Source organism: Lissotriton helveticus, chromosome 1_1 (assembly GCF_964261635.1).
Source record: "Lissotriton helveticus chromosome 1_1, aLisHel1.1, whole genome shotgun sequence".
Lineage (NCBI taxonomy): Eukaryota > Metazoa > Chordata > Amphibia > Caudata > Salamandridae > Lissotriton > Lissotriton helveticus.
The window spans coordinates 1,882,321,994-1,882,347,524 of NC_136057.1; the positions used below are offsets into that span (position 1 = coordinate 1,882,321,994).

At 45.6% G+C, this 25,531-nt stretch overlaps 1 protein-coding gene across 1 annotated transcript in view; it reads right to left on the reverse strand.

Moving 5' to 3' along the window:
* Nucleotides 1-5,496: 5,496 nt before the first annotated feature.
* PRDX6 (peroxiredoxin 6) overlaps nt 5,497-25,531 on the reverse strand; it is an 81,236-nt gene continuing 61,201 nt past the window's right edge. The window contains exon 5 of the mRNA XM_078642335.1: nt 5,497-6,271. Coding sequence (XP_078498461.1) covers nt 6,140-6,271 — 132 coding nt within the window. The 3' untranslated portion in view covers nt 5,497-6,139. The remainder of the gene's footprint in view (nt 6,272-25,531) is intronic.

Genomic DNA, 25,531 nt, shown 5'->3' on the forward strand with positions numbered 1-25,531 from the left:
GGAGCTTCAATCAGCAGAACATAAAAAGAGTATGTTTCCATGCAACTCCATGGCATAGGAGGAGAAATGTAAGTTGTAACCACGGCATGTTCCATAACTTGTAAACCATGTTTCGAATTGCCCACCTCAACTAGTTAGGGAGGGATTGTAAACATCGCCAGACATCAGTGCTCGGAGCCATGGGAAATAAATACTCAGCTGTGATTAAGAACAGAGATACGAGTGCAAGCCTATGCCTCTTCTCCACAAGTGTACTTGAATATCTCGTTTCTGGAATGGCACCTTGGCGTGATTGAAGCGCTTTATAAAAACTCTATGCGAACTTCTCACTAGCCGAATCTATGCACCATACCTAGTAGGGCGAGAGTAAACAACATGCGAAACTTTGGATGTATTCCGAATTCATGGCATGGAATAGGGGGGAAAGATTATACCTGAACATTCATTAGAGGAAGCTCGCAAGAGGGACTTCTAAATCTCTTCAAAAACAGAAGCGGCGTGGCAGCAGAGGGGCTAATAAAGGCCCCACCTAATGTATTGTGTGATCCATAGGCTCTGGCAAGGAAAGCGTGGTCTTTTCTTCCTAAGAAACATGCAGCTCAAAGGCAGTTTATTCTTACTCGTGCCTGCTCATTACTTTTTTTGTGCAAAAATAAAGATTGCGGTTGTACCTGAAGAACAGTTTATACCCACTCACTGGGTCTCAGTGGCAGGGGAACCGCCAAGTCTCCCATTCCCTCCTTATTTAGTAAAAGGAGACACAGGAGCCTTCGTCTGCAGGAGGAACCAAGTTTTATTCGAATAGCCGGGCTATGGAACAGAGTCCCAAGCTTGTTAGAAACAAGACAGAGGCAGCTGCCGCTTCACTCTGCAGCTTACAGGCCTTATATACACATTTCCCACATTAAGAAACCAGTTGGGTGGGGGCGGGGTTTGGCACCCCTGAGTCAAAAATGCAGTTACACCATTCTTTGTTCAGGCAGGACGGGGGCTGCAACAGATGTTCAAGATCTGTTCCCTCACGTACATATCCTGTTTTGCAAGGCCTGTCCGTAATCTTTGTACCAACAGGATATGTGAAAGAAACAAGTTCTGGGACAGTGGCGTGACCAAGTCTTGTGAAACAGTATGGATGTGTACAGGAGTTCAGTCTGAGGGTGGTGAGGCCAAGTCTTGGTTCCCCTTTTTCAAAATTGGCTCAACCACAAGGAGCAGGAAGGACAGGGTGGTCGTGACAGCTAGAATTTAAACAGACATCAGCAGAAATGACCAGGTGGGTCGTGAAGAGGTGTTTGACACGAAATGGCAATGCAAAAACAATGGAGTCTTGACACAAAATGGATGCCGACAAGGAGGACTCTTTTCCTCATACCCCAGTCGAAACATACAACAGCACCACCAAGCATTGCCGTGTTTGAATCACCTACTTGGTTTACCACAAATAGAGACCCCATTATTCCTCTTCACGGGCTGTTCGCTCCTCTCATCCATGTTGTCCACCAAAGACAGAGCACGCAGGTGATTTTTACAAATTGTTTGTGTACTGTACCTTACTATGCTCTTGTATCTGATGTAACTTGTAACTCAACGATTCAAAATGTAAAGCACTCTGATACCCTCTTGGGTCAAGTTCACGCTATATGGGGGTGGGGGGGTGGCAACCCGGGGAGCAACAGTGTCCAGTTGGGCAGGTGACGGTCAGGGGATAAACCAAGGCCAATCTCTTCAATTAGCTGAACAGAGCAGCTCCACCGGACGTCAGACAAAATGCTCGAACTCTGATGTCCGGGTAGGGGTCAAGTGAACTCAGGGGAATGTCAAAAGGACGTCTGGAATTCTCGGACCATGTCTCTTCCCCTGCATTATTCCGAGGTCAGGCACAGTCCTGGCAGGGTTTTGTAAGATTAGCAGGGGCATCACAAATGTCGGCCATGTCTAAAATTGCTGTTACCAGGAAATCTTAAGTGTCTGGGGTAAGTACTGTATGAATTTCATAGTAAAGGCCAAGGCTGTGTTTCTGAAACTTAGTCGCTGGAAAAGGCTGATATTATTCACTCCAGGCTTCCCCTGGGCCAATGAACCTTTCCACTGCAGATGAGCAATGAGCTCTGCCAACTGCTAGTCTGGGAGCAAATCCCACATATAACATGGCCTGGCTGCAATTAATACAGCAGGCACCAGTAACCAGGGTCTAGTTGTGCTCCCAAATATTTTATTGTGCAGCCCAGTGATCCGCCACAGTTACTTTAGAGTGTGGTTGTCAGCTGTACATCACCAAATCATGTGTGTGCCTCTTTAGCACCTTTTAAATTCAACTCGGTTTTGTATTTTTAGTTTGTGTTTTGTCGCTTAGTTCGGTTACGCTTTACTCGTGTATCTGTAAACTCATAGTAGGTGGTGGATGATAGACTATACACCCACTGTACAGCTCTGATAATATCCACAGCATGTATACATCCCTGCCCAGCCATTGTTCTTTCCAGATTCTACTAAAAAGCCTTCAACAGCTATCCTTAAAGGTCTAGTATTCAGTGTTTTATTTTGTAAGTGCCTTATGTATTCATATATTTGAACTTGTATTTAAAGTGGTGAATGGCAAAAACTACACAACTCAAAAGGAAGAGTAAACACCCAGGCCTAGATCTAATGACAACTAGTAATGGGTAGATGCACCTCTTTTTGACTACCAGTCTTGGTTATTCTCGTAAACTAGGACTGAAAGTACAAAGTGCATGCTCATGCACCACTTTCAGGTTTTCAAAACAAATAAAAAGCATGGTCATTTACATTGCCAATCTCAGACTCTCAAATGCAAGACCTAGTGCATTGCAAATGCTTGTTTTCATTCCTCCCAAGTGGCAAGTCCAGGATACTCTGGTTAGGATACCAATGTTTAAACTTCTATGCTGGATTTGTGTGAGAATTCTCTTAAGTTTGTTGGGCCTCATGCTCTCCTGCATCCAGCATGGTCCATGCTCATTAGCATACATGGGCTCTGCAGTGGGACTTGCAGTTCCAGGGGAAGCACCATCAGGAGAACCGCGGACATGGTCCAGATCTCGGAGGGAACTTCAAAATATGTGCAGTGGGGGCTAAGAGATTAGATCAGTAGCAGACCCTTCTCCCTTGGTCTACCAGAGCTAACTGTAGTGCCAAAAGCGTCACTCTTTGGCTGGGGTGGCCATCTGAGAGAGGTGGACCTCAGAGGACTGATTAGTCGGTGTCAAAATACAGGTTCCTAATCTATTGGCGCTTTGGGCAACCCTGCTGGAATGAATAGCCTTTCTTCCTTGAATCATGGTGACGGCTGGTACATGTGTTCACATACAACACCTTCACTAAGTGGTATTGCAACAATCAGGGAGAGTGGGGTCGTGGACCCTCCATCAAGCTCTGGACAGGGCTGGAACACCAGGTTTATCCCTAGTGGATAAACACATGGTGGGCTCCCTGAACCCCAGCGCAAACACACGTAGCCATCAATGCCTAGAAATCACAAACTGTCTACATCCCGAGGTGGCGCAAGGTCTCTTCCAAGAGCGGGGAGCTACTTGGTTAGATATGTCCACCTCTGCCAAGAACATGCAGTGTCAGCAGTTTTGCGAGCGGACGTTTCCAAGGCATCCCTCACTCAGGGACACTTAGTCTAGAGTGGAGCTTCAATCTCTTGTACAGTGCACTTTGCCACCAATACCCCTCCTGCCCAGGGATCAAGTTAAACGAACGCCTGGGTCCAAAGTTATTGTGGCTCTGGATTGAGAGTCTGGCACCAAGCAGTTGAGCATGGGCCCTCCAATCAGGCTGCCTCTTAGGGAGGATCTTCAGTTGCTGCAGCCAAACATGCTTCGCCTTCATGAGTGCTGATTGAGCAGCGAACACTTTTGACCTCCTGCCAAAAGTCTGCAATGTTACCTTGGCAGTCAGGCATCCCTCTACCAAGACTGTATATGCCTCCCCTGCCGTTGGAGCAAGTTCATGGCATAGTGTACAGATAAACCTGCACCCCTTTGCCAGCTTTTCATGTTTATCCTTGGCTTAGCTCAGAAGGGTTCTGCTTTGAGCACGTTAAAAGGTTCTTTCTGCAGCTGCCAGATCAACCATCTCTTCAAATCCCGTATTGTATATAGATTTGTAAAAGATCTTCAGCACATACTCCCAGCATCGCCTTTTATTATGGCCTAGTTATACCTCAACCTGGTCCTCCCCTTTCAGATGTGCGCTCCCTTTGGCCCACTTCAAAACAGTCAACTCAGGCTTTTGACCATCAAAAATGCCTTAGTGGCAATAACCTCTGCTAGGGAGTCCGTGAGCTGCAGAGACTATCTGCACATACTTCACATTTTAACTTCTCCTTAAATTGGTTCTTCGAACTAGAGCATCCATCTTACTGAAGGGAGTCACTCCTCAGCATGTAGCCCAGCCCATCATTCTGCCCATCTTGAACGCTCCACCTCACCCCTCTAAAGGAGACTCCACCAGTTGACCCCAAAGAGTGTTCCACTTTGATCGTACTCCAAGATCCAGGTGGACGATTAACTCTTTGTGGGGTGTGTCGAAGCAAGGAAAGGCAGTGTAGAAGCAGACCATCTAGTGATGGATAGTTCTCTGCATCAAGATCTGCTATGCATTGGACAAAAAGCAACCTAACAAAGGTTTGCACACTCACTACCAGAGACAAAGCTGCAACCACTGTATTAGTTCATGGGGTTCCTTTCTTGGATATCGGTCAGGCAGCAACGTGGGCTTCCTTGCAAACATTTACAAAACACTGACTAGACATTCAGGTCCCACAGGACTATCATTTTGCCTGTTCAGTCCTTCCAAGACTTTAGTCTAATCAGTTTTTAAGCCCCACCTCAAGGGAGGTATTGCTTGTCTATCTATTCTAAGGAAAAGAATCTGCAGCTAGACGTCTATTGGATGCCAAGTTACTTACCTTTGGTAATGCCTCATCTGGTAGAGCATCTATCCAGTGCAGATTTTACAGACCTTCCCAGCCTGCCTGCTCAGTAACTGGATGCATAGTGTTAAGGATTAACCCCTCCAAGGGCCCTAGCTTCATACACCAGTAGTCAGTGTTCCTCGTGGCCCTGCACTTAGTGTGGATAGTCGAAGAAACTGACGTCAGCATGTTGGGGTGGTGCCTATATAGGCACAGAACATCACTTCTGAGGTGGACGACATCACTCAGAGCCAAACTTTGTCACCTACTCGCCCACAGGGGTACTGCTCACCAAGAGTTTCTGGATCCTGTCTGAAGCTTGGGGAGTATTCTAAGGTAAGGAATCTGTGGCTATCTAGAGTCTCTACCAGTTAAGGGGATACCAAAACGTAACGAAGTAGCTCATTAAGGGGAAAACAAAAAAAATCCATGTAGGATATAAATTTTTTTTATTGAGGTATATTTTATTCATAGATTTTAGGACACATTTACGTTGTGGCTATCCCACCAGCACCCTCTTGACAAATAAAAAAAATAATGACATGATGCACATCTGAACAGGAAACAATTTTAATGCTACAGCCGACCATCATATTGCTCAAAGTTCCAGTTCAGTTCTTGTGGCAAGCTAGGCAACCAATGCCACATTTTTAGATTGTCAGAGCATAGTTTTTCCTGGTTATAGAACAACCTGCACATTTCTAAAAGCTTCAAGAATACCCAATGGGCTACGCCTAATTCACTGGATCGGAGCAGGGAGAGCTAAAAGTGGTGCATCTTGTATGCAAGTGTTTAGAAAGAATGGGGTAGAAATGCTGTGAAAAGTCAGTCCAAAAATCTAGCCACTTCCTTTTGGAGTTTATTTTTCATAGTGTTAAGTGCTTTACCACCAATCAAAAGCAGCTGTAGAACTTGCAAGATGGCACCCTGTCCCCAAACACTCCTCACACCCACAAAATCACTCCTTCAAAGGCATATGCTCCCTGGTGACTTACTCCAGTCAGCCCAATTCAATGTTCCTCTTCAAGACAGTCCATGTCACATTAACCAAAATTACATAAACCACCCCCTTCAAGAGAAAAAAAAATATGATGGTGGGCTGCAGAATGTTCATGTGGTTCAGATGAACACTCAATCCATGGTTAGTGAATCCAGGCCTTGCAACTGTTGCCACCAGGTTCTTCCAATTCTGGTCTTTTACTTTGGATGAGCAGTGTAACGCAGGTATTTCTTGCAAGAAGGAAGTTCTTTGGTAAAGACTCCGCAGGGGAATTTCTTGCTAGCATCTTCTTCAGACATGGTTGGAGGTACCATCACTCGATCACCAGACTGAAAGACAGAAAGTAAGACCACATTCAACTTCATTGCAAAATGCCAACTATAAAGACTAGTAACATGCATGTGCGATAATAAGTTGCTAATTCAGTTGCAGTACACTGATGTGTGTTGGTGTACACAGATTACTAAGGTGTTGAGACTAGAACAGGCACTGCCCCAGCCTTGCATCTTAAAAACTAGATTTATTGAAGAGTTAGCACAGACATCCAAGACCAGGGTTGGCATGAAGGAGCACTTTGACGTACTGAAGGACTAGGCTCCTCCACTTCAGTGTTAAAACAGTGGTATAGTGGGAGAGTACTACCTACTTCCAGGACTGAAACCATTTAACTCTGCAGCAGCAAAGGCAGACCGACAAGACCAATTCACTTCCTCACAAGAACTGCACCTTTAAATACTCTCTAGAGCCACCAAAAACGAGTCACTACATTACTTTTAGCAATGTCACAATTCCATGAATCAGTCAGGGGAATCTTGGGTTGAGAAGAACTTAAATCCCACAGCAGTGATTCTTGCACTTTTAGTTTAAGCCTCAATCGTTGCAATCTACAGCATGGGGACCCTCCTCTGGGCACTACACACCTCACTCATTCCTTTGCCGGGGGAGCGGGGCGGGTGTAGCCCAGTGAATCAGTTGGTGACCGTGCTGTTGAATGAGGATTAAATATTAACACCTTAGCAGTAGGGGCTAGGTCTTTGCACCTATATAAAATGTGCCCGCAAGACACTTCAATAGGAGAAGGCGTATCAGTCTTAAGAAAGGGAGAGTGAGACCATCAGTACAACAGTGACTTAACTGCATATATCGTTCCATCCACACGTAGGTTGAATGACAACCATTTACTTTAGAAAGGAGAGGTATTTCTACTAACAGACAAACATCCATGGATAGGTATTTAGAGAGAATGTGTTCCTAGGAGTTTGAAATCTATTGTATTTCCACAAAAATGCATTCTGCTGAACTTTACCTTCTCAAATCTGTGGCTAGAGGCGTGTTTGAGACAGGGGGGCACGAGACAGGAAGGGGGGTGCGCCCACGAGACAGGAAGGGGGTGCGCCCACACGAGACAGGAAAGGGGGGGGGAGGGGTGGACCACACGAGACAGGAAAGGGGGGGGGGGGAGGGGTGGACCCCACGATTTACATCGCAGGAGCTCTGCATTGGAGGTACCCTACTAGCAATAGAAGCTGTAGTGAGGAGAGGCAGCTGTGAAGCATCGCGCTGAATTTTAATATAATCAGTGATGTCTCAGTGCAAATGGGTCGCAAAGTCCAAAAGCTTGAATTCAGCTCCAATGAGCCATGCCAAGGGTCCAGGACCGGACGGGCCCCACTTGGAGGGGGGTAGGGGACAGACCTCACTGCTGGGTCCAGGGTTGGGATGCCTTTATATCACGGAGAATGAGATCAGGAATCCAGCAGACTAGCCTTTTGGGTGACCCTGGAGTTTTGGATTCAAGTGTAAACTTACAGGTACATGTTCTCACCTAGGAAAGAAGCAGCAGGTCAGCACAGCAGGGAAGCAATTACTTTACTGCAGCAGTGAATCTGTCAGGAAGGACTGCTGTCCTGCTACAAGGACAGAGTATTCAGGGGTCCAGAAGTGTACTGAAGTTGTGGTGCCTTCGGTCCATTACTTATAGGCAGTTCTGCCTTTGAAGTGGGGGGAGCTTCTAGAGGTTTCCCTTTGAAGTGCACAGGTGCCCTGCATTCCTGGCCCTGGCTCAAGGCTAACTACAGGTGGTATGCAGCCCTTTGTGTGGAGGCAGGACACAGGCTATTCATGTGTTAATGGGCTGACACTGCTCCTCCCTCCCATCTAAGATCGCTATTGTGGCTGTCTAGGAGGAATACACAAAGCCCAACTGTCACACACACAGTTATGTGACCAAAAGACAGGATGCAGGCACCAAATGGATAAGGTAAGAAAATGCAAACTTTCTAAAACTGTCATTTTTGAACTTGGAAATTAAAATCCTAACTCAGGGTGAACTCTGGTGTGCCATTGTAATTTAAAATCAAACACGAAATGGTAGCCTGGTCCCATTTGGAAGTTACACCTGTAAAATATAGTAAGTTAACTCAAGTGTTACCCTGTGGGAGAGGTAGGTCTTGCAGTAGTGAAAAACAAAATGTAAGCGTTTTCCCTTACAGGATATGCAAAACTTAAAAGGACATGTCCCACTTTCTAAATACATCACATCCTACCCCCTGGGCTGTCCAGGGCCTACCCTAGGGGTGACTTAACATTTATTAAAAGGAAGGTTTGGGCCTGGCAAATCGTTTAACTAGCCAGGTCGAAATGGCAGTTTAAACTACACAGGCTGCATGGCATGTTAAAAGGGCTACTTAAGAGGGAGGCATAATTAGTGCTGCAGGCCCACTAGTAGCATTTAATTTACAGACACTGGGCACAGGTAGTACCACTTTACTAGGGACTTGCAGGTAAATTAAATATGCTAATTGGATGCAAGCCGATCTAACCCGTTTAAAGGAGAGAGCAAGCATGTTAGTAGTGATAAAAGCACAGAGTGCCAAGGTCAACAAAAATGAATCCAGCAAAAATAGGAGGAGTCAAGGCCAAGAGAGATGGGAATGACCCTGCAAAAAGGGCCAAGTCCAACATCCAGTTTTACGGATACAACTATATAGCACACAAATTAGTGTGGAAATCTGGTTTCAGTACATAGTTCTTATTAGTGCATCATAAGTAAAAGTCCTTTATTTGATCCTATTAAAATCCTTGTTTCCATCAGTTAAGAAAGCAAAAATAGAGCACATTATTTTTGTAACTCACTCCTGAATGTGCAGTTTGTCTTCAGGTATTTACATTGTGTTAAAAAAAAAATCTTACAGGCCTTCATTTCACCATTCCTGTACCTCTGCAAGATCGTCATAACTCACTTTACTTTCTGATTGCAAAGTGAGAGGAGTTTATAAACACCAATCCCCATGTTAAAAGACATAAGCAGCTATTTGGCAGAAGACCTAGCCTGACATTTGAATTCTTTGAAGTGCAGCAAATTTAGCAATATAGAATACAACATTTACGGCATCTTTATTGCTTGGACTTCGCAACAAACATTAGCTCCCGAATCACCAATGGGTCGTGACCCACAGTTTGGGAAACACTGCACTAGGGTTTGAAAAGGCTTGCACATGAAAAGCACTAGGACTGAAGTCTCCACACTATGCAGACTATGGGATCAGTAGGCCTAGTAGCAGTGTCTGCCATTAATCTGTTTTTTCCAATCAGAAAATGTTACCCAACCACAACAGCAGTATTGGGTCTACTTTCAAAAGTTGGTAACTAGGTGCTCCTGCACTGATTCTAGTGGAGGGTTGAAGGACAATTAAATCCTTTTTACAAGTAAATGCGACTAACTGGGAGAACGACATACCACTCAAATCAGTCTCAAATATTCAAAGGAATAATGAGTGCAAACGCCAGAGATTACCCACACTTCTAAATCTTACAGGACAGTCCTAAAGGCCTCTCTATCCAGACATAGCACAGAACTCTGTTCTTGTTTTTTTAATATGGTCTAGAGTTTAACATCTCAATGTACCAGATCTATAAAACAGACTATCAAAACCAGTCAAACCAAAAACATATCGCCACCTGTCCACAAGTAATCAACTTTCAACACAGCTTTCTACTCTTTATACTTACCTAGATTGCAGCCCATCCCATTTTTTTACCAATCCAATATGCCAAAATACCCAGGATGAAAATGGACCTTTATAGCTAGGTATGATTTGCTCTTGTACCTTTCTATTTGAATGAATAGCTCATTACACTCCATCCTCATCCTTAGCCTTAGGGCCTCCAACTGAATCACTCAGTCACAAGCCGGACTACCTTCTCTCTACTATACTTCAAGAAAGCAAACATACCTCTTCCTACAGGTCATTAACTCTCCTGAGTAACCATTCCTGCAGTCTGGTCTTTTCCAGGCTATCTACTCATCTAGCTCCCATAAATCACATTCTGAGTAACCTCTCCTTCCACTGTCACAATATCTAATTTACCTTATTTACTCATCTCATTTTTCCACTTCAACTCACTTCAATAGTCCCACCAAACTCCTATTAACTTCATCCACCACTAGAAACTGGAAGACAAATGTCAGTTTCCTCAGGGTGTAAGACTATCTCAGTAACCAAAAATATACATCAGTAACTAATAACCATTGAGTGGACTCCACCCCCCCCCCCCCTCACTTTGAGAGTCACACACTTCTCCGTAACCCAAAGTGCTTTAATGTCCTGTTCGGGATAGTAAGTTTACTATAAATAAATTACAATACCAGCATCAAAAACAAAGCCTCAGTTTTCCACTGTAGAAGAGCCTGAAACCTTTGTGAAGATATCAGGGATTGGTGTTAGAAATTAAATTTTTTGTTTGGCTGAGGTACCCACCTAAGCCAGGCAGGACTCCTCACTCTAGTCAGGAGAAGCTAGTTCATACTAAAGGATAATCTGTGCTCACCCGTTGATATCTTGGTAGAGAGCAGTCAGGCTTACCCCAAAGAGGCAATGTGTAAAGTATTTGTGCAATACACACACACTAACAATGAATACACCACAAAGTCTCCAGAAAGGTTTCTAAAAATAGCTTTCTGTATGATCAGTAAAACAAGACCAAAATGATAAAAATGAAAGTTATACCTTTCAGGATATGTGCATTCAGTCATAAGAGCAAAATACAATGCTCTGGGATCTCCACATATTTCACGGTTCATATGCATTCACGATAGATGGAAGCTAACAATAGAATTCTGAATTGGGGGCCCTCCATGGAGCCAACTGCCCCATATCACGCACAATGCCCCCCAGAGCCAAATGGGCTGGAAGGGGGTCAGTGGACTACTCTGGCCATGCTCCAGTGCAGGGGAGCCGCAAGGGAGGCTAGTTGGCAGAACAGTACCTGTCGGGGGTGTCAAGATACAGGAGCCCGAAATGCCTGGGTCAATCCAGGAGTTTGGAGCGGGGGTAGTTGGCAGGCTGTGTGAGTGAGGCATGCATAGTCTGAAACGTGAAGCACTGAGGCTCCGGTGTTCAACCACCACTGCTATTATCCCAATCAGCAGAGATAGTCTGAACCTTGCACTGTAGTACACAACCCTCTCCACTAGGGCAATGAGGTGGAGCCATAATGAAAGGCGCGGCAGCTGCGGTGAAGAATTAGACTAGCAAGATTTCCGCTGCTGGCTGGCAAAACTGAGCACGGATTCTTCATAGTCAGTAGTTGAAGGTCAGAGCGAAATGATCAAACGTTGTAGGGTCCCTGTCGGCCCGTCAGGGGAATTTAAAGTCTTTTATGGCCCTGGGACTAAACAAGGGCACGCCTGCAAGCCCTTGGAAAACATGAGTAATTCGCACAGCAAAGAGGTAGCAGGCCAGTACACAAGGCAGATCGCAGAGTGGCAGTCCCTCCTGCAGCACACAGCAGCCCAAAACAGCAAAGTGGTTAGCAAAATGGCAGTCCCTCTTTGCAGCACTGCAGTTCTGACAAAGTGCAGATGTAGAGCTAGCAGTGTCTGGTTACAAGTCCCACAAGGGTCTGATTTTAGGGGGTTAGAGCCCCAGTACTTGTACCCAAAAATACCTTTGACGTAGGGGGTGACTTCAAAGGACCCTCTGAAGAACACAAGGATCCCTTTCAAGTCAGTCCTGTTTTGAAGGCTCTGTGGGAGGTTATCAGCACTTTGTGTGTGGGGGCAGGACACTACCTATTCAAGTGGAATGGGCGCTACTCCTACCCCAGGAAGGCCCATCAGAATGCAGATGCAGGAGTGTCCTGTGTTGTGGCTGTATAGAGGGAATACACAAATGTAGCGGTTACCCAACCTAAGCCAGAAATGTATTGAGACAGGCTGTCAGGCACACAGCAGTAAGTGCAGAGAAACATCAATTTTCTGAAAGTGGCATTTCTAAAATATTAAGGTTAAATCCAACTGCACCAACAGGAAGGATTCATCATTACCAACTCAAAGATCTAAAACATGAAAAAGCTACATCTACAATTACCACTTAATAATGTATAAGGGAATTGCCAATGTTAACTTGAGGGGGTAGGTCTTACAGTAGTGAAAAATGAAATACCAGGAAATGCAAAACACAAAAGTACATGTCCTACCTTTTACTTACATAGCACCCTGCCCTCGGGGCTACCTAGGGCCTTCCTTACGGGTGATCTATGTAACAAAAAGGGAAGGTTTAAGGCTTGGCAAGTAGTTTACATTTAAGTACCAGGTCAAAGTGGCAGTACACTACACAGGCATTGCAGTGGCAGGCCGGAGACAGGTTTGAAAGGCTACTTCTGTGGGTGGCACAATCAGTGCTGTGGCCCACTAGTAGCATTTACTTTACAGGGCCTAGGTTTATGGTATACCATATTACAAGGGACTTACAAGTAAATTAAATTGGTCAATCAGGTGTACACCAATTACACATTTAGGGAAGAAGCACATGTAATTCAGAGCACTTTACCACTGCTAATCAGCTCTAGTCATCTAGGCCAACAAAAAGACAGCAAAATGGAGAGGTGAAAAACAAAATGTTTGGGGAAGACCACCAAGGATGCCAGGACTAACCGTGCACAATAGAAAATTAGCTCTCCCTTTGGTACCAAGAGGATAACCTACGCTGGGGACACCCTGAAGGAATTTTATACAAATGTGTAAGGCTATAACCCCCCCCCCACTTAACTATTCTTAAAGATGTTAAACAGTTGGACCAGAAGATATCAAAAAGAACTGGCAGAGTGTAGCTCTGTGCAGCTCTACATGAGAGTTCAAGTTCCTGATGAAGTAAGGGCCCGATAACAAAATTGTAGACCTCTTGTGAACAAAGGAACAATTGATTTTTTTGGCCTGGCTGTGCATATCTTATTCAACCCAACACGGTGATCCATAGTGCTAAAAGCTGCAGACATAACCAAGAAACATCCTACAATCTGGACTCCGTACGGTCTCTAAATTAAATTACAGCACTTTGTGCCTTGACTTGGATAAATGCAACAAGGTGATGGATGAAATGCTTGAATATCCCAGACACTGGAAATCTCTTGGGGCCACATCCCAACCAATCGTTTTCACCCCCACCTTGCCACTTAAATTTGGACTCTGACATATGCTAATCAGCCTTCACCCAGCTCCAATCTGAACAGTCCAGCTCAAACTGCCAGGCCTTCCCCGAGCCAGAAAACAAGCAACCCAGAATCAGTTTCGCCCCAATGATTGGCTCAGCCAGGTAATGGCTGGATTGTAGCTGGATTGTAGCTGCAGTGTGTGCACAGGGCCCAGTCTGGGAATACCCATTGTACTTAGGGTGGCAACTGAATCAACAAGTTGATGGATCTAATGCTTGGAGGGAGGCCTTTAATGGATGAATACTTGAGCCTTGGGAGCTGCTCCAGGAGAGTCCCTGATACCAGCCTCTGCTCGCTTGGAGAGCCCTGGAAAAGTGGAAATTGAATGCCGGTTTGGTAGGAAACAAAAGTAGGAGGCTGGCTTTGTAGTCTTTACAACCACCCTTGTGGCCCTTTGAGACAAAGGATTCTCTGAGCCGAGCTAGAGGTAAGCTCCGCTGGAGCAGTCTTTAACAAGTCTTCTGCAGCAAGTTTTACCACATGAGATGCCTCGAGATGGAGCACCACCATGCCCAGAGGTGCCACAGAAGTGCAGCCTGCTTTTCCTGCTAGTCTTAACAGAAGTTATAATGTACAGGGGAACCAAATACTGAAGGGACTCTGACCAACTTTAAAGGACGGTGGTCCACATGCCCTATATTTGGAAAAATCATGCCAACTAAACCATGTAAAATAAAGTAAATATTGGACCCCTTTAACTGCAGTTGGGTGGGGGCCTTTTTCAAGGCCCCATACATAACTGCACCGTTGAGGAGCTGATGGGAGAAGGAGCCAAAGTGCTAATTAACCCCACCACGATCCTCGTTGTACAGGACGCCTTGGACTGCAAATGGAACTCCAGGCCGGACAATTCACTGTGCCTGTGAGTCGCCAACGTGAGGGCAGGAGCCAGACCCCCAAAGCGCTACTTGGTGTCACCATGATCCCGTTGTGCAGGTCACGCCAGAGCCAGTCTTCACCCAGAGGTCGACCACACCTCTGTTTAGGTTTTGAGGCTCCCCTTTCTCTTAACTTGACATCAAGTAGGTTTTGTCTTTGTTTTTTGCCAGGAACACTTTCCTAGAAATCCAAGGACAGCATATCGGCTGATTTACAGTTGGAAAAATCTCGGTTTTAAATTATTTTTCATGTTATCGTTTAATATCATTTTAAAGTACTTTTGTTTAGTTTATAGTGGATATTTACCCTTAAGCTCTTGTTTACAGTACTTATGGGGTTGAGAAAGGCAGATAAGGTCCTTCTTGGATCTCACTTAAAAAAACATTGAGACATGCAGCTGAAAACTGTACCATCAAGATAATCGGTACTCAAAGGTTGAATTACTCCATCGTAAGACCCAGAAGGGCATTACAGCTGCATCCAAGATAACCCACTTTTTTACAAAATCTAAAAATATACTCCCATGCCCACTCAACTTACTTCCACACCCTAACCATTTAGTCGAATCTCGATTAACCTCGTCCTCCAAAGACTAATGCCCACATAGAAAACAAAACACTTATACAGCTTTCCTTGTAGCAATAGGTTCCGGTGCTAGAGGATCATGTGGACACAGAAAGTGAACTCACAAAGTCCTATACTGTCTCCCTACGATATAGATATAGATACATCCACACAAGTTGCCCGGCAATGAGGACGCACTCCTCCAACAGGTGGGTTCACAAAACCTTTATTCCCGAAAAACCAGCACATCGGCCTGCATTTTCTTAGTCCTTGCCGACGCGTTCCTGAGCCTCTGCGCTCCTTCATGGGAGTTCACTCGCACCCTGTATGTGGCTCCCAGCGTGTTCTCACCATATATCCTTTATAAAACACTTTGTTGTGGGACATCCAGATATGAAAAAATTTCTTTCCACACTTCATCTAACTTTTCACATGACTGCCCACAATCTTCTACATCATTCTTTGACGAAGGACATTTAGTTGTGTGAACAAGCTCATTAGGTCCCAAGTGTGTCTAGTAACCCACTAAAATAAATGGACTGTCTGCATTTATCTGGGACTGCCAGCATCACGAACACAGATTGATCGAGCCATCTCCTCATAAATAAATACTTTGTTTTTAATCTACTGCCCAATACAGACGGTTTTTATTGAGGACTTTGCATGTGTTCCTAATATCTGCACTCTTTCATGGAATACTGCTGGTGCACGTCAAAGTCACTGACACAGCATGGAATAATTTCATGGGCACATTCCATATGACTAATTCAGGAACCTTGGGCCACGTCCTCTGTTCGTAGAGTAGGGTGCCATCTCCTATTGCACGGACACTACATCTTCCACTAATAGCCAGCACTCTGGTGGTTTATTTGGGTAAATATTTCTCTTCACTGCATTGCTAAAAATATTTAAAGTTCACCCCCTGATATTTTGGGGATACATTTTAGGTCCCGTTAGAAATGAGGGTCTCTAGTTGGCAATGGTTTGCACCTTTGTCCAAGTAGGGACCCTTCTTACGAGTCAGGGTTAAGGTGATAAAATTCTAAAATAACCATGCTCACCACTTGGTGGCTTGGCACGAGCAGACCGGTTTATCTCTGAGGCAGTGTGTAATGCATTTGTGAACACCTACAGTCATACAGTGAAAATACTACAATTGGGCACCACCAGTTTAGAAATAAGTAATCTTTATCTAAACCAAACAAGACCAAAACGAAAACCCACAATACCGTAACCAAAATATGACTTAATAGGTAAAAATAGTTCTATTCAAAGCAAAATTGCAGATGTGAGACTTCACACAAAGTACCTTGGATGAGTCACACACACAAACAAAAATTGTCGCAGGGAAGGTGATGCGTTGGTTTCTTATGTCCAGATAAGGTGAGGAGTCGATGCCTTACTGCCCGGCAGGGGCGGTGATGGGTCGGTTCCTTATTGAAGGGGAGATGGGTCGGTTTCTTACTGCGAACCCGGTGATCCTTCCGGAGTGGCACCCAGATGAGATGTGCAAGGATCAGCAATGCGTTGGTTCTCAATGCGGCGGCACTGCATTCTCTCCTGCCGCGGTCCCACAATGTGTTGCCTCTTACAGCTGCACAGCAGGGCCTGCGTCGGAATTAGTGCAGTGATCTCAGACTTCGTAGATCGGTGCACTTGATGCAACAATTTCGAAGCGCAGGCAGGCGTTTCATCAATTTCTTTGGCGATGTGTCAGAATAGAGTGCGGAATGAGTTTACTTTTCCAGCTCTCAGCAGCAAAACAGCCTCTGGAGGTCCAAAGCAGCTGCAGGCACTTCTTAGCAGGTCAGAACTCCCAGCAAGGAAGTTCAGAGGACCTGGTGGTGAAGTCTTTGTGTTCCTGAGACTTCAACACAGGAGGAAAGTTCTATTTCAAGCCCTTGGATATAGTCTTCAAGCAGGGGACACACAGTCCTTGTCCAGAAACAGTCACTGCAGGCCAAACCCAGACAGCAAAGGGATAGTACTCCTCCTCAGTTTCTAATCCTTTGTTCTCTGTGGCAGAGAAGCTCTTTGCCCAGCCAAAACCAGTTCTGTCCTCTCTGGTGCAGCTTCCTGGCAGGATGTGGAGAAAGTCCTTGGCAGATGAGTCCCATTCAGGTTTGAAAGAAATCTCCTCCACCTACTCTGAATGCAGCCCAGGTCTATTCAGCCCAGCCCTGACCCCACCCTGGAAAGGCAGGACACACCCAACTCCTCCCCCATCAATACACAAGCTAGCAGAGGCACACTGGATGGTTAGGCAAGAAAAGACCCACTTTCTAAAAGTGGCATTTTCAAACCCAGAATGTAAAAATCACCCTCACTGAAAGATGGATCTTAACTTGAATTCAGGTATATCAAACTATTTTCCTATCTTGTTCCCATGGGCAGTAATGCTCATAAGATGTTAGGAGCAAACTCCCATTCAAACCTATGGGACAGATAGCCTTACAATAGTGAAAAACAAAATTGGCAGTATTTGGCTATCAGGACATGCCACACACACCTCAAGGCAAGTCCTACCTTTCACACACACTGCACCCTGCCCACAGGGGTACCTTGGGCCTACCTTAGGGGTGACTCACATGTAAGAAAAGGAAAGGTTAAGGCATGGCAAGTGGGTGCACATGCCAGGTCGACATGGCAGTACTAGACTCCACACAGGCACCACAATGGCAGACCTGAGACCTTGTTGCAAGGCTGCTTGTGTAGGTGGCACAATCAGAGCTGCAAGCCTATTTGCAGCATTTGATTTACCGGCCATGGTACTAGGGGCTGAGAAGTAAATCAAATATGACAATCATGGAATCGCCAATCCATAACAGTTTACAAAGGGAGCACTTGCACTTTGCCAAAGCACCTAGACCAGCCAAACAAAATCCATCACACTGTAAAAATACAGGAGGCAAAGGCAAAAATATACAGCGGAAACTCACGCCAATGATGACAGGTCTAACATTCCCCAAAGGGCTTTAAATTAACATTTACAGTTGCTCAGTAGCTAAAAACAGAACAGTCCCCGACCTGAACTTTACTAGTAAGAGCTCTTCCCCTTGATTCTAGCGGGAGATTTTACCACTTATGAACCGCTTGACTGCATAACCAGCAGAACTAAATGGGAAGGCGAGACCTCAGGAAATCCTACTAGCAGCTTTAACTTTGACATTTGGGATTAGAGCCTGTAATGGGAGGTCTACATCCGATAGGGCTTTTACATTTGAAATCCTCAATAAGAAAAGCCAAAAAGATTATTGCATTCTGGATACTTCAAGGCGAGATCTAGATGGGCTAGCAACCATAATGCCTTGGAATGATCATTCTCTGCCAACATTTATGAAGATCAATCTACGCTAAGGAGGGGTCCCCAAACTCTACCCATTCTTACAGAGTTATATCATGTCCAAGTATAGCAAGTAATCTGGTCCTATTGAATAAAATCAATGCTGCTTTACCCTGTTAGAACCATCTAACAGGAACTTCGTGTTGGACATATATAAGAAACTTTTCATCCCTAAAAGATCTGCATACTAGGCCTACAAAGTAAACTTCTAGTAAGAAACAAAATTACTCCATGGTTTGACAGTGTTGTCATTCTGGCCATTAAATCTCATTCAGTCGCTATAGGAAAATCTTGGCCAACTTGTAAGCATATTATAAATATAAGAAAAGGAGCTGGCACAGAACCAATTGGCAGAATCTTAAACCCAGATGGAGCCCGATTGTAAGATCGGTGGTCTGACCGCTGCTGCGAGGCGGTCTAGAGAATGCAGCCAAGCCGGCAGCATCCCAACTGCTGTATTATGACACTACTGCCAGGCTGGCAGGGTGTCGGTTAACAGCAGCATGCTTGGCATCATAAAGCCTGAAGCACATGCTGCTGCAGTGGAGAGTCGCATGCACATTGGGTGCACGGTGTACCATGCATCATGTCATGGCTGGCACAACAGTGCAAGGGGGGGGGGCACACTCCGCAATGGGCAAAGTCACCCTGGAGCTCTGTTTGGGGCCCTTTCCTGCCGACCTTTACATGGCAGGGTCCCCGCCATGAAAAGGTCATCAGAAAGGCAGGTGGTAACCCTGGTGGTCCGGGCATCAAATAATTAGCCTACCACTTTCCCCACTGCAGAGGGATACAAGTTACTGGTGGTTGTGGAGATCTTGTGGCAGTCCCAACGTGGAGGCGGCAGGCAGACCGCCACAGATCGGGGCCTTATATCTCACATATCCAGATAATATTAACTTAAACGCTATGGTGCAAGTAATTCCCACAGTTGATCTAGCTTTCTCCTTTGCTGACCAGGAAGGCACTGGAGTCTCTCCACTAAGGTAAAGCCAGAGGACTAGATGCGATCCCAGAAGAACTTTACAGATCTGAAGTTGATATCTGGGCCCCCTACATTAGTCGCTTACGAGACTAAGTGGAGATGATTTTCCTTCTACCTGGGCTGTGGCCTACGTCATTCCAATCAACAAGAAAGGTGATAAGTCCAGACTAATAGGAAGGATACAAGGAAGTATACTTGACAATTTTCGAAAAATCTTGTTCCAAGCTACTTGATACATTGCAGGAATGGATGACAGACAAAAATCCTCTCTCCATTTCAAGCAGGCTTTTGTCGGATGATCAGTACAGTTGATCAAGTCTTTAGATTTGATCTCATTACTTGGAAATACATCACCCTGCCAAAACGTAATTTGTACGTTTTCTTCAGATTTGAGAGCACCCTATGATTTGGTACCCACAAATATTCTATGGGAAATTTATAACAATGGGAGTCCTCTGCCGTAGACTTTATTGGGCTCCATCAATCTACATATGCCCATGTAAAATGGGGCAGATCATAACTGACCAAATATTAATCCGCAGGGGATTTCGCCAAGATGAAGTCTTGGACCCTACTTTATTTTCTGTACATCAGGCATTTTAATTAACACCTATTGGGATGAACCAATGTCAGTGTTCTAGCATTGGGTCAGGCATTTTTGCCAAGTTGCTATGATGTTCTATTTTATTTGTATTGCCGTTTCACTGTGACAGTGCCACTTTATTCTTCTACTATGTGGACTTTATGAATTGCTTCTTCACGTGGTTATAAATGAATGTTAGTTGGCCATTTCTCTTTTGTGATAAACAAATTCCAAGCCTCAAATTACAGAGATCCGAAAAGTGGACCATTGCCATAACTGGTGTTTAATCGCTCCAACTCACGAGTAGGCTCAGACAATTTATGAGCCCACTATTGTCCAATTTGTGGATAAGATTTTTTTTAACTTTAGTTTCAGCAATTTTCCAAATACATTACATTAAACAGTGTCACAATGATACTATACCCAGCCACTACATAGCCGTTCCACCAATAATTGCCCATACTTAGCAAGTCAACCCCTGAGCAGATGGAGATGCACAGTTCGCTATAGCACACATCACGGCACACAACACTACAAAGTAAATGGCATGTAATTCAGTTGGCTAAAGGGTTCAGGGCCCATATTCTACCCATTCATAGATATGAAACTCACTAATCTGCACAAAGTTCAGCATTTGCGTCCTCAGTGGCCGGCAGTCAGAGATAATCGTGCAGCGGCCCCCCGATATCTTTGGGCTTAGAGGCTAGCGGCAGTAGTTCAGCATACGTGGTGCTTTGCTCTCCACAATAAGTCAAGTCTGCTATCCACTCCTTAAATTCCAGGGCACGGCCCCTACCCCATCTGCAGGCCACCCTATGTTTGGCTAGTAATAGGGAGAGAGCAACAAATTTCCTATAATTTGTAGGCATCTGTGCCGTACACCCTAGCAATGCTAATAACGGATCCCATTCCAAGACTTGACCAATCATTGTGCCCAGTGCTGCTAGGACTTGCTCCCAGTATTCCCGTATAGACGGACACTCCCACGCTAAGTGAAGAAATCCTGCCCCCATTTGCTTACACTGTAGGCACCTCTCATCTGTCATTTTAAATCGCAGTTTCCTTGCCGGCGAGTAATACAATCTATGCAGATATTAATAGTGTATAACTCGCAATCTACAGCTAGATGAAATCTGCGCTGTCTGCACACAACAGCATCTCCCATCCCAACTCTTCACCCCAGTGCAGCCGAGACTTACTCACCATACCTGCCCCATGTGTACGGATGCTGTTGTATAGTCGTGACACAAGAGGTTTCCCATCCGGGGAGCTCAACATTTGGTGTAAGGTGAGAAGGCATGCCGGTTCTTGTGGGAAATCAGGGAGGATAGACTGCATCTCGGGTCTAAGGGCGTAGGCTGTATACCCACCAAGAGTTGGTCCAAAGAACGAAACTCCATCATGAAAGAGATCCTCCCAGGTGGTTACATGGGCGCGCACGCACAGGTTCTGGAATCCTCTCGTGTAAGAGCGATAATTCGGGGTGATAGGACAGTGGGAGAGTAAAGGAGAGGCACATCCAGCAGAGCAGCAATACGATGCCAGACATCCACTGTGCCCGTGACTGTCGTAGGTGGTGTTGCCCGTGTGCTGGCAGGCCCATATGTCATGCCAGTTAATGGTATTGGTACAAAAGGGGGTGGTGGTTAATGGTATTGGAGCAGAAGCCAGTCTTCTACTGCCACCTGTGGCATGTAACGAGGAGGGTGGACCCAGTAATAAGCCTAGTGCGCCCGCGCACTTAAAAAATGGATTTCAAAATCCGGAACATCAAACCCTCCTTGCTCATATGGCCTCGTTAGCGCGACCATCCAAGTCGCGCCTGCTTCCTCTCTCTCCCCCCCTTCCCCCATAAAAGCCTAAGCAATTCAGTGCACAATATTTTAAAGAATAAACACCCCAGATCGTAAGGGACATTAAGAAATAGAGAAACTGAGGTAATACGATCATCTTTATAAAAAGCTCTCCCGGGAAGCGCTAGAGGTAATGCCAATGTCACTCGCTGGATATCATTAAGCCGCGTGATGGCCGTACCGTAATTGGTACGTATGGTTTCGTCTTTATCTTGGGATACCTGTATTCCAAGATACCATAGTTCCGAGCCACACCACTCTATCGGATAGTCCAGTGGGAATTGCTGAACTGCCGGGGTGAGACGGAAGACCGGTGACTTGCCCCAGTTAATGTGAATGCCCGAGAGCCGACCAACTTATAAACTCGCACAAAATGGGGTTAATATTCTGTTACGGCTCTCTAACAGAGGGTAATGTCATCCGCATACAGCAAGACTAGTATTTGCCACAGGCAGCATCAAAATGCCTGGGCCTGATGCAGCTGCCGCAGCCTACAAGTCAAGGGATCTACCGCTAGGGCAAAAAGGAGCGGCGATAACAGACACCCCTGACGAGTGCCCCTAGAGATAGTGAGGGGTTGTGATAGATGACCATTAATCAGCACTTGAGCCGTGGGGCGATGATATAATAACTCAATCCAAGAAAGGTACACCTCGGGGAAGCCCATTCTTCGCATCACTCCAAATAGATAATTCCACACAGAGTCGAATGCTTTAGTTGCATCCAAAAAAACTGCGGCAAGTGGGAAATCCCGCGCTACATTCTGTAGCAGCCTGAACAAAGTCCTTAGGGTATGGGAGGTTACCCTACCAGGCACGAACCCAGATTGGTCAGGTAGTACCAGCTTCGAGTAGAAGGGATAATCTATTAGCCAACACTCCCGCCATTATTTTAGAGTCACAGTTAATCAGTGACAATGGCCTATAGGAGTCGCAAGTGTCTGGTGGTTTGCTCGGTTTCAATAAGGAGGTAACTATCGCCTCTCTCATTGAAGTGGGGAGTATTCCTACCTCAAGGGACTCTTCATAAACTTCCTTCAATACTGGCGACATGTCAATATCGGCCTTGTAGAATTCAGCCGGAGGGCCGTCTGAGCCTGGTGCCTTCCCATTCTGAAGCTGCATAATAGCTTCCTTGATTTAGTCTAATTCGAAGGGAATGCTAAGAAACTTCTGCTGTGTATCCCAAGCCAACCCAGTGCAACATCTTTCGTGCAGTCCTCCAGATCCATGGTGTCCCTTCTCGGAGGTGTATAGCGATGTGTAATGTTGACAAATGTCTCCAGTATTTGTGGCAAATCCCTATGTGTCGCCCCTCCTGGTTCCTGTATTTCAAGCACGTGGATGTTGAACCGAGGACCCCTCGCTAGTGCAGCCAGCACCTTCCCTGGCCCATCACCCTCCCCATATTTGCGCGCTGTCCAATACATCCCCCTGAACTTTACCTCTGTGCGCAGCATCTTCGTATTCAGTTAGGAGTGTACGAAAATCAGTGTACCTGACCCATCCCCCTGCCCATGCTTCTCTCAAATCCCTTCAAATCTTGCTCCAGTTTAAGTATTGTACTCTCAATATCCCTCACCACCCCAAAACTTAGACATGCAGTGTCCTCGTATCGTTACTTTAAACTCCTCCCATATCATCTCTACGCTATCTACAAAGCCTTTGTTTCGGATAAAAAAAAAAAAAAAAAAAAAAAAATCTTCAATCTCCTCACCCAGTTCTGCCCTAAAAACTGTATCCAGCAGTGCCGTGGACTGGAGCCGCCAACTCGGCCTGGGCCTATCATACCCCAGAAGAGACATCAAGACCTTAATGGGACAATGATCAGAGAAGGTGCGGGCCAAATGTGTCACATTCACAATGTTCGGCCCAAGCCCCCTTGTAACCAGACAGTAGTCTATGCGTGCCCAAGTTCCCGTATAGGACGTAAAGTGTGTACCCTCACCTTGTGTGGCATGTAAAGGTCTCCAACTGTCGATCAACCCTCCCTCCAGTATTATGCCCTGCAGAAACTCCTGCGCCCTAGTGTAGTGCTGCAACTCCGCATTGGACCTATCTAGGTGTGGGTTGAGCGCCACATTAAAGTCACCCCCCCACCCCCAAATAATTTGAGTGGACCCAACTGCTAGGATCTTACCCCATAAGTCAGTAAAAAATTCTGGGCAGTCTGAGTTGGGGCCAGAACAGTTAGCAATTGTCACAGTATCTCTACCCAAGCGCCCCCAAAGGATAACATACCTGCCCTGTGAATCCACAACCTCCCCCATCCTTTCAAAGCGTGTGAGTTTATTGCAAAGCATTGCTGTGCCACGGGCATATTAGGAGTAGGAGGCAAACGCCCGACAACTCGCCCAGCGACTAGCAAATGAGTCACCACTCGTGGCACAATGTGGGTTTCCTGTAGGAGTGCTATATGAATCTGTTGCCTATCAAGATAGGCCAGCACCGGTCTCGTCTTTCTCGGATCTCCAAGGCCATGCACATTATATGAGATTGCTCTAAGAAAGTCTTCCCCCACCTGAGCCATCAGTCATGAAAATCAACCCCCTGAGCGACCTTCAGCACATGCAGACACCTCCCGCTATGTACACATAACAAAGCAGAGTTCCCTTCAGTGACTAGTATATTAGTACCATCGTAACAGACTATCTATCCATCCATCCATCCATCCATCCATCCATCCATCCATCCCACTGAAGCATCCCAATCATGCCAGCAAAGCACAACCCGCCCCCCTCCCGTGGCCCCAACTTCTTCTCAGTTAGACCAACTGGGCCCAGATAATCACCCCCAAAACTGAAGGGAAGACTACTGAGAAGTATCAAAGGTAGCAACCGAAGTATCAAAGGTAGCAACCGAAGTATCAAAGGTAGCAACCGAAGTATCAAAGGTAGCAACCGAAGTATCAAAGGTAGCAACCGAAGTATCAAAGGTAGCAACCGAAGTATCAAAGGTAGCAACCGAAGTATCAAAGGTAGCAACCGAAGTATCAAAGGTAGCAACCGAAGTATCAAAGGTAGCAACCGAAGTATCAAAGGTAGCAACCGAAGTATCAAAGGTAGCAACCGAAGTATCAAAGGTAGCAACCGAAGTATCAAAGGTAGCAACCGAAGTATCAAAGGTAGCAACCGAAGTATCAAAGGTAGCAACCGAAGTATCAAAGGTAGCAACCGAAGTGGGGGTATTCCCTGGTGGGAACTGCACCTAGATAGCCCACTGACACCTGGTTAGCCCAAAGTCACGGCGATGAATCGCGGTTTGCAGGGTCTAACCCGAGGGTGACGGCAGTTCATTTAACTCACCCCTTTTACAATTTCTACAACCCAATGTCTACACATCAGCTGTGTAACTTATTTCGATCCCCCATTCCATCAACATTAGGGCTACTAGCCATTGTAGCAGGGCATAAATTGTTTCTATACAGTGCAACAGAACTAAGCCCCAAAAGCCTCATTCCTCTTCCGGAGATTGCAATCCAGGGGAGCCCTCCAGCTCCCGCTGCCGTCATTTCTTCTTTTTGAGGTTTTTCAAGTAATCCTCAACTTGTTGTGGATTAGTGAAAAATGTTTGTGTTCCCTGATGGGTAATGCGAAGGGAAGCAGGGTATAATAAAGCATAGTCTGAGCTTGTCTGAGCTTTTGTTTTACCCCCAAAAATTTACGACATTCCTCTTGGACATATATTGTAAAATCCGGGTACATTGTAAAAGATATCATACGTTAACTGTTTCTCTAGCAATTCTTAAGGCGACATCTGTCGCCTTAATTTAATAGACGGGCAATGATAGGCCGGGGGGGGGGTCTCGACCCCAGCAATCGAAGCGCCATCTCCACAACAAATTAAGACAACAGGTCGGCACCCACCACAGCCTTAAGCAATTTCTCAA